We start from the raw sequence: 12189 nt of genomic DNA on the forward strand, positions 1-12189 counted from the left end.
AGAAATAGGAAATACGTGGTGCTCTAGGAGTAATGCGCTACTCCTGCCTATCAAGCGAGCTGCTCGCATAAGTGTGCCGTCGGAGGTTTTCACATTGAATTTCTTTCGCTACTCTAGTATGGCGATCCATATTCCCGCAGAATAACTCCGTTTTAGGCACTAGTGAAGACTGGTACATATGCAAGATAGAATCAAGGAAAGAGTCCGCCTAGATGTACTAAAGTGATTTAATTCTCGATAGCACTTCATCTCTGCACACTAATAGTATTGAAGTCATTTCAAAGCCAGTAATTAGTACTCAGAACAACTGACTCGGGCTGGTTCTCCACTCCCATACATAGTAGTGAGCACATCATACGCATGTATGTGCTCGTTGAAAAATATAGATTCACGACTAATAGCACAAGTATCGTGATTATTCTAGGACGCTCCTTAGCGGAATGATTGACAGCACAAAAATATCATTTTCAATGAAATTCTGCTATTGAATACCTAGATGTGGGTGGAATGCTAGAATGTCACATGCATCATACTATTGCATTATTGTGAAGAACGTGTATGTCTTAGTCAACCTCAAGTTCATGGCATTGGAGCTACATAGTAGCCCTACTGGATCGTCGCCTGATACAGCTTAAATTTCTTGACCTTTGTTGTTCATTTAAGACGAATATAGCCACTTATTATATGCCTATACGGTGGCTATCAGATGGATTCAAATACTTTCCCGATCGCTATCAAAAACGATTATGAAACAGATATTTTAATACAGTCTTAAATCATATTCCAAGCCTAGGTTTCATGAATGATTTTGCAACGACTCGAAAGTCTTCGGGGAAGGGAAACATGATTGCGGGGCTCTGGATTTGGAAAGAGTGCTATAACCAATCTCCCTCCACCCCCTTATATATGTTTGCAGTGGAGAATCAAATATCAGTGCTGTATGTATGAGTGCTACCAGGCAGCGACAATATCTATGAGATAAACTGGACGCAAACAGCTCAGGCTCGACCATTGAAGCGTAAATTTGAACGGTTAAACAACATTCGTCAGATACGTCCTCGAAAACACGTCGGAAACTCGGGCAGCTACCCACGTGTAGCGACAGGGAGTAGGGCATAAGCAAGGTCTGTCTCTGCATATGGTATGTGGACCGCAGAATTATGTTCAAGACCTCTCAGTAATCCCTTGAGTCTAAAGCCCACCCGCAAGGATACCGCACTAGCTAATGTCAAAAGCCTGCTTCGACATAATAAGCTGCAGAAAGGCAAATTCTAGAGAAATCACTAGGTTTTAATAGGTCATCCTATACCATCATGTGATGTGATGTTGAACTATATAATTCATTACTCTTTATAAGTGCAATGTAGCAAAAATGGCCGCATACTGGATTGTCAGCTGGCACTCATATCAAATTCATTCTTCCCCTGGAACGGGCCCACGACATGTTGAAATGTCAATGTTCTTTACTTGAGAACTATGAATGGTGTGAAGATCTGCATATACTGAGTTTAAAAGGCACATAGCTCCTCGGTGTATCGTGCCCAATTCGCCAAAATTATTCTCATCCAAGAATACAGGACATTCATTCTTCTCATCCACATTGTTCCGAATTTAGCGGTAGATATCACATTCGCCCATGGACGCACAAATATCAGCCACAGGTCTTTAGGACTCTATAATTTCTTCGTTTTCTCGAAGGTAGCCTGTACCTGATTTTCCTCGGCCTGATTCAAGTTGTTTTGCAGAAGACAAGCAGAGCTACAAGGGGTTGGGCGTGGGCCAGCTGCAGTGTTACCGTCAAAAACATTTGAGAGCGCAATGCAAGTTGCAGGCAGACTATCAATTCTGACACCTAGCAAAAGTTAGTCTTGTATTGAATGTGGGCCATCATGGAGTAGTACTCAATATTGTTCTGAGCAGACCCTGTAACGCTCACATGCACAAAGGAGTCGACAAGGCTCTGGAGAAAAGTACCGAAGTTGTACAGAGGTACGTCATAGGGGGCATCGACAAAAGTGGCTAAGCCTTCAGGATCTCTTTTATCATCACAAAAGTGAGCCGGAGCAATAGCACTACTGAAGAGAGCAGTAGCAGAGCTGACTTGAGCTACAGCCATGGCAATCACATCGCCAATCAGAGGGATGTCAACGAACAAGCACTGAACCTGCTGACCCAATAGCCATGAGGTAAATGTGCAATATTATTTGGACCTGAAGAGCTAGGAACAAGAAGGATTTGACAATCTTCGGAGCACTTTGACAAATTTCGAGATGATGGGAAGTGATATATCAGAGGAAAGGGATGGCCTTTTGGAGGGTTTTTGTTAACACAAAGCCCTCTCCAAGAATACAGACACTCGAAAACTTTTCCACCACTGGCCAATGGGAAAAAAGTTATAGAAATAATCTGCATTCGTGTCTTTTCCATCTTTCTTCTTTCTGAGAAATCAGGATTTGCTCGATGAATCTCTACATGGCCGTCAACTATGCTCCACTAGCTGATCAATGCCTTCCAGGCTGATGGCGATCCAGATGGACTGTAAAGAGTCTAAAGTACAGCGATAATAACCTCGGGACCGTTGCAAGCTTAAAGTAAAACATGTAGTCCGAACCTGACTGAGCCAAGATGCATAGAAATGGAAAGTTGCTAAGTCTTGCTTTCTAGCAGCCTCATATTTTTCAGACATCTCTATTGACACTGATCAGCATCCTCAAGTCATTGGAGTAAAATAGTGACATAAAGGAATTTTTCCCTGGTGGGATTTTATACGAGATCGGTGTTTTTTTCCAATGGAGCTAAAAGATCCCGTTTTGGAAGGAATCAATTTAATCTTAAATTACGCCCTTTCCAAATGAATTCCTGTCGTTGGCAATATCTCCGTGGAAAATGGCCCGGTCTGTTTGGGAGTCTGAGAGAAACATACGGCGTGCGAGGCTTTTGGGCCTGATTCTGGCACTAACTGAGAGTTCCCACGTACGTATTCAACTCGCGCGATATCTACGTATTATCGAATCGTTGAACTAGGACTGAGATCCATTTTTGAGAAGATGATTGTGCCGCTAGTTATTTTTTACAAACCCCGGAGGCTCACACCCATCGGTTGACCGGGCACTGGGAGATGTGGCCCTATCACGAGATGCCCTGTTTTTTGTGCTCTGCTTTGTCACTACCATAGTCGAAATAGTGGCATAGAAGACGCCACTGACCGGATTCTTTCTCTCGCGGCTGGCAGAGACATTGCGAATAATTTTCGATATCTCATGGGCCCATCGTAATTTTTATCTGTGTCTCCTCTGTGGATATATGAAAGGTCTATCAAGCCCCATCAAATCCAGCAGAATAGCTCCACGATCTGACGTACAGCTGTACTTGCCTTTATCTGACACTTTTTATTCTTGAGCTGCTCAAATTGTATCATCAGACCGGTGCCCCGCCAGATCGCAGTCCGCAGCCTACGTAGCAAGGTAGAATCCTGCATACCAATCACCAACAATCAAGCAAAAGGTACGCAACCTCGGACAAATCCTAAAATCTGGTTTCGATCCAGATAATATTCGCCCTCGGTATAGAGCGCTGCATTACCAACAAGATTGTTGTCTCCCTTTGTCCAAAAGGGCTGACTACAGCGTCTCTAAGGTAAGCGCATTGCAATCGGGCAGACATGCAAGTTTGTAGTGTGCTTGCTTCGAATTGGAATATGTTGTGCCTTTGTGATAAATCATTCGCACCCTGCGAGTCATTGGAAACGCGTACTGAGACAGCCAGCAGACTGGAGGTTCCCCTAGTCGGGTTTTTGGATGGTGATCCGAAACGACAAGGAAGTCTCCCAGGGGAACGGAATGCCGAGGTCATTGATTCTGTGCTAACCATCATCACAGCATAAGGCGTTCTTGTACAGATCACAAGACCTTTCCGGGCCATGAATCATTGGGCTACAGACTGCGTCACAACCAGAAGTGCGGCCACAGCAAGCCCCTATGATGCCTTCTGATTGTCAAAAACAGAGTACATAGGGGCCAGTCGACAAGAGGAGACACGTGTTGGTGAGTCCGGCCAGGTATATTGTCGCTCAGCAAATCCAAAGTCGCAAGACTTCCAGGGCCTACCAAACATAAGATGATTCCAACGGCGGCGGTAGTAGACTTGCATGCAACAAGTGTACGATTGGCGACTTCTGGACGTGATTCATCGTCATTCCTGGGGCTATCTACGAGAGCGCAGTCGCTCATCTATAACGCATACGAGCTTGTCCTTTGTACAAAAAGTTGGGAGCTCGTCATCACAAAAATCTTCATAGAAAATAATCCCTGCCACGAACAGTATTTAGCTGTAGAACACCCATGCACTGACATAGGTTAAACAAAAAAGCATTTGCTCTTGGTGTTCTGTACGTCCGTTGCTGCCTCAACCCCCAGCTAGGTTGGCGCCGTTAGGGTATTACGTATTTTCGAGATCCGCTCATGGGGTTGTGGAGAAATATACCCATGCAAATGCACAAGACTACTTGTCTGAGAGGCAGTTAAGGCAGGTGGGCCGAGATGGACTCGATTGATTCAAGCCCCCTTAGGGAACTGTAGCGCCACTGGAGAATTTATCACCGATTGGCCATGACCAATTGCATTGACCCCGAGTGTTAGTAGAGTCATCAAGATAGCTTCTGCCCGCCCCATATAGAGATGGCTTACAATGGCGGATCTCTTACTATGAAGCCCGGTATATATCACCAGAATACAAGCGTACCCTGCATTTGACCAGTGATAATGGGAAAGGCAAATTTTCCGAGCCAAGCAGCTCCTTATTTTGACCTTGCGGAGTCAGATGAAATTAATTCTTTAAGAACTTGTAATAGCTTCCATTTACCTCCATAGAGGTAAACATCCTCCACAGTCTCATTAAAGCCCCTTCCTATGGGCAAGTAGGTATTAAGATCGTTTCTCTAAAAAATATCATTCATTGACTTCATATAGTGACACGCTTTACCCATTGTACTTTGGGTGTGCTATTGAAGACCGGCCCTTGCTGACTCGCAATGGTGGCGAAATAAAGGAAACATTGCCTGACTGAGACCGCTTGGAAATTATGCGTTGCCAAGGAAATTTCTGGGCTGTCATACCTTTTTACAACCTCAGAATATTCCACCCTCCAAGTACCATGAACATCTCTTTGCCGTAGAAAGATAGTCTCATCGTAGGTACTCAGGAAACCATACATGCAATTGAGGTCTTGCATGTATCTGATGGGTTGAGCCAAGATCTCCCGAAGCTCCTCTTCATCATCGGATCGTAAAATGAGGGAGTGCTCCTTGATCCAGGGTACTTTAATCTCGCCAACGGCTTTGAGCTCATTGTGTGTGCTTTTCAAAATGACGTCTGGAATACTCGTATAGGGACTCCCAATGCACTTGAAATCTGCGAAATGTATATCGATCCCTTGTGCTGCGCAGACATGCCCTATGACGGAGCCCACTGACTGTTGAAAGCGGCCTTGTACCCCGTGTTCGTCCCCAACATGCACGATTTCCTCGTCCAAATGTCGTGAACTCTCAGTATAGTGAACAGTACGATTGCTCCATCGCATGGCCGCGTCCATTGCTTGCACATCCATACGAAACGCCGGCCATGGCCGAAGAATGGCTTGGTATTTCAGCGGGTGAAGAGCGGTGGAGGCCGTATGGTGATCTCCGACGAGCAGGCGAGGAATGGTTGATCTTGTCGCTTGCCGGACAGTGACTCTTTTACCGGGCATTTTTAACATGTACTCGCGAAATGAAGTCAGCATAACCACGTCGCTCCTCTTAGTTTCAAATTTGTACCGTCAAGACTTAGCCACTTCTGGTCAAAGATACAAAAGCAGATTGTAAAATTCGGTGCAGATGATGAAGAAATGCATTGGAAGTGAAAAGCAGTTGGTAGTGGGCAGGAGGCAAACATAGGGAGTGTACAATTGGTCGATCAAGCGTGGATTGCGTGCCTGCCGTATTTGACATCCCCTTTCAAGAGTGGAAAAATTTCCCGATTAATCCGATTACTTTGTCATCCGCCGAGCACAGCCAATATAAAATCACTTTCCAGACGATTTCTTGCTTGAATCAGATCAGGTAGGGCTGACCCGAATTACATGACATGCTGTCCATGGATCATTTCCCAACAGCTAATCACCCATTTCGAGAGGTACTCGTACTTTATGCCATTTATCTTCCTTTGACTTGGGAACACGATCTCTTGTTTTCAAGGTACAACTATACGAGCCACAGGAGACCTTCAGCAGGTATTTTAAAAAGTGGGTACTCAAAGATTACCTCCTTGACTATTAAGGTCTGTCACATCGTAGTAGGATTTCAATTTTCAAAACAATGTCAGTAGATCTGCATCCGGCTTGAAGCAATTAACAAAAAAACGGGACACCGCTGATTGTGACGTCCTAGTGTGGCAATTTGTCAAAATTTGAATTAAGGTATTAGAAATTGTTGTGAATTGAAGAGACGAGCTAGGACCAAACAGTAGGATAGTCCAGAAAAAATCCTATTGCTTTACTCCGAGATTTCCATGTGTCTGAGACCTGGAAGTGTCTACAAATGTTTGCAAAGCCCGTCTCTATGAAATGGAAAATTAAAACTGTGCTTGGAAGTTTTTTTTACTTTCGAGAAGATTCAGAGGTGAAGTATGAGATGAAGTTTATCATAGAGGGATCTGGAGATAGAATGTGTATAGATCTAGCCTGACGTTATTCAGTACTTCCATTCACTCTCGTGAAGCTGCCAGTCTTGCCGTGGAGGCAATTCTGCAAGTCCATACTTGGGGAAATTCGTGTTCGACCATCCAGTATCAGGATTGATGCGGGCAGCTGATCTGAATCCGGAAATGGTTCTTCAATGACTAGGGATCAGCAACAAGCGTATATCCAGCCGCCGGCCTGCTCCAATCCGGAGTTGTTAAGTGTCATCACTTACATCTTTCCAGAGGACTGGTCATAGATGAGCTTTGATAAAGTTGCGATACACGGCCGGATGCCGCATCGCACAAGCTGTCTGATAGTCATATCAGCCATTAGACATGGAAAAGGGAGTTAATCAGACACATACTCATAAACGCGACGAAACTCTTGTCGAATAGCTTCACGGTGCTCAAATTCAAGACTCCAGAAATATCCTTGAGACAAAGGTTCCCCCGGAACCTTCTCCCAAACTACCGAAACCAAGAAACCCCCAGGGACACGGCCGTCCTTGCCTTGCGTTCCTTCTTGGTAGCCGAGGAGCCGAGGAACCACAGGACACGAAAGCATCGTCAATTCCACAAATGCCTTCAACTCAGGAAGATCGATCGGAGGTACTGCTTGTTCAGCTCTGGTTTCAAAGCGCCCGTACTCGGTCTCCACAGTAGGAATCTGTTGGTAAATACGCATGAATTCCTGTTTTCGAGACTGATCACCCTTGCGAAAGCAGAGGTACTTTGCAAAAGCAAAACCTGGACCCAATTTCTCCTCGATGTCCTTCTGGTACATGCGGAGAGAGTACTCCCCGAGTTTCGCGGTGATCACCCATGTCTCGGGCTGTAATCGAAGTCGGGGCTTAGCATCGGTCGTGAACTCATCGCCTTCAGAGAAAATGACGTAGGAGCTTTCAGCGAAGTGCATGTTGTGTCGCCGGTTCCAGGGCAAATATCTTCGGTGTAAAATTTTGATTAGGGGAAGATCGTAAAGGTGCAGCAGTGTGCACACATGTCCTAGGTCAACCCCTTCTGATAGCGGAGTATTTGCAATGATTCCGTGATCAAAGTGGCTAGAAGGCTGGCTGAAGTCCGTCAGATATTCCGTCGAATTGATTGAAAATAACGGAGATTGGGAACCTCGCACTAATTCTCGGTCATGTGGAAACAGGATGTCTGATATTATGATGCCGCAAAACATAGGTGGCAAAGAGACGAGTGTCAAATGGAAGTGCATGCGGGCACTACTCAGTCACGTCGAATCAACTGATCGGGCGGACTCGTTGGCGGATCCGACCCTCGCTCACTCCATGATTGGCAATTACTGTAAATTGGTATAGAATAACAAGTACTACAATATCTACGCCTTTGCTCGTGCACCTACGAGCTCCGATTCAATAAACGCTGCAAAACCTCATCCACGCTGTTTTTACTAGGATCTTCATTTTAATTCCCCTTTCAAGACTATGGCTGTGAGTGCAGGATTGTAATTTGAGCAAGCTCCAATCTCTGGATTATATTCATAAATCACCTCTTTTGCCCCCTTTTGGGCCCGCGTTTTTCATTAACGCCCATATTTGTGTTATAAAAGTGCGATGGAGGGCGCAGTGATAGACGAATATTGACCTCATCTTGACGTGCTAAATTCCTTGAGGGGGCGCGAACTTTCGACTCATATGACCTCTCAGGCAACTCCATAACTGGTTACAGAAGATATGATAAACGCCGCGTGTTGGTAGATTTTCTATGGGCACTTTCAGTCGAAACCTCCACGCTATTGACCGAGCTGTTTTCTGGAGAACTTTTGACGGAATCTGCCTTATCTTCGGGTCCTCCCGGGTCGGAACGCCTGCCATCGCGTCAGAAACTCTTTTCATTCTGAATTCAGAAGCCTTCAACCACTCGTCACAATCCGAGGACCTATCATGTCTTGAACTGTCCGAAAGCTCAATACAAGCTGCATGGTCCTTGGTGAGGAGCCCTCCGACCTGCTAGCCAATTCCCTCGACGAAGCCACCAGTACCACCCTTCTTTGCACTTCTCATGGTTTGCTGGACTAGAGCGGTAACATTCTGCTACTAGCCATGTCTGTATTGTTTGCTGACAGCGGCAATTCTGAACTTGAAACAATATATCTTCTCGTAGGTATCAGGGTTATTATCGTCCCAGAGTTTTGGTATGCTGTCGATACTCTTCACGGGATTTGTAGGCTCATGAGAATGCTCCTGCTCACGTGGCTTGGCCAAATGTCGTGCGCATGAGCTTTGGGACACTGAAAATGTCAGTATCCATCGTTGTTAGACTGCTTCTGGCTGTGTGTGGGGGCGAGTGAGGCTGACTTTATGGACGGACCTTCTCTTCTGCTCACACTCCGCGTGTTGTGGTGATCGCGGCCTCAATCCAGATGCGATGTTACTTACTGGTTCTGGTGTGGGGATAATACCTCGTCGCCATTAATCGGTCTCTTCTTTGCCTTCAAACGATCCTGCTTGTTCTAATCGGTAAGTAAAAAGTTGGGATCATCTGACATCCCTCTGCATTAGTACGTTCTCATCACAGTCCATTGGCCTCTTCTCACCACAATCTCATCTAGATAAGCTGCTTTGTAAGTTATACACGCAATCATTCTCTTCTCACGCCAGAAATCTTATTTCATTGACGGAATTTGACAACAGGGATGAATTGATCAAGATGCCGCGCTCCGCGCTCCACGTTGGTCCGGAGACCTTAATCGCATCTCCGGCCCCGCAGCTTCCCTTGAGCCCGTATGGCACAAAGCATAGCGCCATACACGAATTCTTTTTCACTGGAGTTCTTCTACCATGGCAAGACTTTTCCGAATCCGTGCATGCATTGCACCGGAATGTTACTTGGAGAAGAAAGACTTTGGCCCTGACGCTCAAAACGAGAGACCCGTATGCCCTGGCAAATGTTGAAATCGGTGATGAACATGGTCTTTTGGGCCGTTTTCACAAGCACTTCGGTGACGTGATCAATTCCGTCTTCAACTCACAAGGAATCGGAATTCGATTCGCAGACTTCAAAAGCGTTCGATCTACATTTAGTGGCACCCCTGATGTCATAATGAAAGACAACAATCACAGTATTAAGCTCGCGGGCGAACTCAAGGTTCCATGGATACAGCAGCATTCCCTACGGTACAAGTATAACGACATCCACTGCTTGAGGGAAGTCCTAGCCCAACCGATCAAGTATATGCAGACGCTGGGCTGTTTCTACGGGTTCCTAAGCAATTACGAAGAGACAATCTTCCTCCGGCAGCTTGTGGATTCCGAAGGGATCTGGAGCATCGAATACTCTCCCGTGGTTCTTTCAACAGATTTCTGCGAAAAGCATCGACCAAGTTCCCCGGTTGTCTCTGCCAGGCAGTGCTTCTTTTATGTGGGCTGTGAGGCGTTGAAACATGAAGGTGTGAGGAATACTACACCATACTGGGTTGTGCGGAAATAACATCAATTCACACGTATCGTTAGAGCCTTTTTCTCACATGCAAAAGCATCAGTTTCCACCTTGCATTAACCTATCTAAGTGTCAACTTATCATACAGGCAAAATTAAGAGCTGGAAAGATAACAAAAATGCTGGGTTTGAAGGACACAGTCAATATATGTAAACCTGAAGCAATTTCATCTTATCGAGATACCAAGGAAACGGGACATTCACCGAGACTCAAATCGAGCCTCAATACTCCCACTTCTCAGGGTGGGAAGCCCAATCTCGATCATCGTGTGGCCTGGCCAGCCCGTACTCGACGTAACGAGTATCTGACCATTCTAATTTGTCAAGAATCGGCCAGCCTCTCCGGAATCCTGAGATTCGACTGAATGATTGTCAGTAACGAAAAAGACTTTCCAGGTTGGAAAGGTCAATGCCATACATGTTGCCTGATTTCTTGCAATAGATAATCTTGGAGATTCCACACATCTGTGGCTTGACTCCACAACGTAGAACATCCCTGAAAATGAGCTAGTCTGTAGCTGCAATTCCAGTAGTATGCTTTCACGGAGTTGAGACTTACTCGTAAGCAGCACGGAAGCGAACACGGATTTCCTCACGTGCAGTGGGATCCAAGCTCCAGAAATACTCCCTTGTCAAGGACTCCCCAGGCACCTTCTCCCATACGATAAACTTGATATAACCTCCTGGCACAAGGTCCGATTCTCCTTGCTTCCTTTCGCAATAGCCGTAAAAACGTGGCACTGAGCTGCACCCTCGTCTCGTCAATAACTTAAATGCCTCGTGTTCACCACACACTTCAGGAGGCTGGACCTGCTCGGCGAGTGTGGTTACATCAGCGTCTTCGGTTCCAATGATTGGGATCTGGTAGTAGACTCGCATGAATGCTGTTTGCGTTGGGCCGTCGGCGAGACAGCACAGGAATTTCCCCACGGCCATAGGAGATCCGCATCCCATGTCAACATCCTGCTGCGTCAGAGAAACAGACCGCTCCGATATTTTCTGGGTGATTTTCCACGTAAAAGCACGATCTGATGGATGCGATCCATCCAACGAAAGCGAATGAGCTGTGTCAGGTGTTGTTGTGTCAACGTTAACGGCCGTGAATGATGAGTCCGCAGCAGTCGAGGCCCCCGGGGAGGGCGCGACCGCTTGTGGAGAAAATGGATCCCCTTCAGGTGGGGCCGGTGACTGTGCGGCTGCACAGGCGGAGTCAAGATCGGCAGACGACATGTGCATGTCATCACATTCGAGAAAAGTAGTGACTTGAGTCCCTACAAGGCGGCGTATCAGGCGGGAGTCAAACAAACTTGTTATATTGAGCAGGCGGAGGCGTATAGTCCAGATTCAGGATGTAGCAGATGGTAAGAGGCGGAGGAGAGGGATTGACTCTGGATTATGATGCAAGACCACCAAAACCGCCGGTTTCTCGGGCTGTAGAGACCCTCGCAGGAGGACCCACGTGACAGAACCACCAGCCCAACTTGCTCTCTATTATGGTGATGGCGAATTATCCTTTTGCAATTTCCAGGCTCACATCTTGGAGACTCAAGACGCGATGGATACGCTGATGAACAGAGCCAATCCGATAATGACGTACTCAAATCAGAGCCGAGGTGATGAGGTGGAATAGCTCTCCGTGCCAAATCCCAGAGACAAGCAAGATCAATCCAGGCGACTATGTATCATCCCAGAATACTTAGTCTCTGGCATCTATGTCCAATCTTTTCTTTACGTGGAAGTCTTTTGGGTACACACCGGTCGCCATTTGTTCACCACGAGTTTGTCTTGCCAAGCGGAAGGAAGCACTCGGGCCCCAAAATTTTCATTTGTAGTCTACCAAATCCTCGGACTTCTTTAAAGTAGGGGACAGAGAACTGAGCACCGATGTAAAGTTGAGCAAGACATTAACGGGCTCTCAAATGTATGTTGTTGTGGAACTAGGTTCCCGTTATCTGGGAGTTGGTGCGTTCCCCTCGATAATTAAGGTTGACGTGCTTAGTGTTGTC

General features: G+C 46.2%; 5 protein-coding genes across 5 annotated transcripts; 1 reads left to right on the forward strand and 4 right to left on the reverse strand.

Moving 5' to 3' along the window:
* Positions 1–1852: 1852 nt before the first annotated feature.
* Positions 1853–2116, reverse strand: POX_c04757 (uncharacterized protein; the record flags this gene model as incomplete). Its single annotated transcript, XM_050113618.1, has 1 exon — positions 1853–2116. One exon carries the CDS (start codon positions 2114–2116, stop codon positions 1853–1855), a length of 264 nt encoding a protein of 87 aa, XP_049971174.1.
* A 2843-nt stretch (positions 2117–4959) lies between these two features.
* On the reverse strand, positions 4960–5745 carry POX_c04758 (uncharacterized protein; the record flags this gene model as incomplete). The annotated part of the gene is made up of 1 exon (XM_050113619.1): positions 4960–5745. The coding sequence occupies one exon, from the start codon at positions 5743–5745 to the stop codon at positions 4960–4962; it is 786 nt and encodes a 261-aa protein (XP_049971175.1).
* A 982-nt stretch (positions 5746–6727) lies between these two features.
* POX_c04759 (uncharacterized protein) lies at positions 6728–7632 on the reverse strand (the record flags this gene model as incomplete). The annotated part of the gene is made up of 3 exons (XM_050113620.1): positions 6728–6848; positions 6950–7027; positions 7082–7632. The coding sequence occupies 3 exons, from the start codon at positions 7630–7632 to the stop codon at positions 6728–6730; spliced, it is 750 nt and encodes a 249-aa protein (XP_049971176.1).
* Positions 7633–9395: 1763 nt separating this feature from the next.
* Positions 9396–10175, forward strand: POX_c04760 (uncharacterized protein; the record flags this gene model as incomplete). The annotated part of the gene is made up of 1 exon (XM_050113621.1): positions 9396–10175. The coding sequence occupies one exon, from the start codon at positions 9396–9398 to the stop codon at positions 10173–10175; it is 780 nt and encodes a 259-aa protein (XP_049971177.1).
* A 230-nt stretch (positions 10176–10405) lies between these two features.
* Positions 10406–11413, reverse strand: POX_c04761 (uncharacterized protein; the record flags this gene model as incomplete). The annotated part of the gene is made up of 3 exons (XM_050113622.1): positions 10406–10544; positions 10602–10679; positions 10743–11413. 3 exons carry the CDS (start codon positions 11411–11413, stop codon positions 10406–10408), a joined length of 888 nt encoding a protein of 295 aa, XP_049971178.1.
* Between the last annotated feature and the right edge of the window lie 776 nt (positions 11414–12189).

This window comes from Penicillium oxalicum, chromosome III, assembly GCF_001723175.1.
Source record: "Penicillium oxalicum strain HP7-1 chromosome III, whole genome shotgun sequence".
Classification (NCBI taxonomy): domain Eukaryota; kingdom Fungi; phylum Ascomycota; class Eurotiomycetes; order Eurotiales; family Aspergillaceae; genus Penicillium; species Penicillium oxalicum.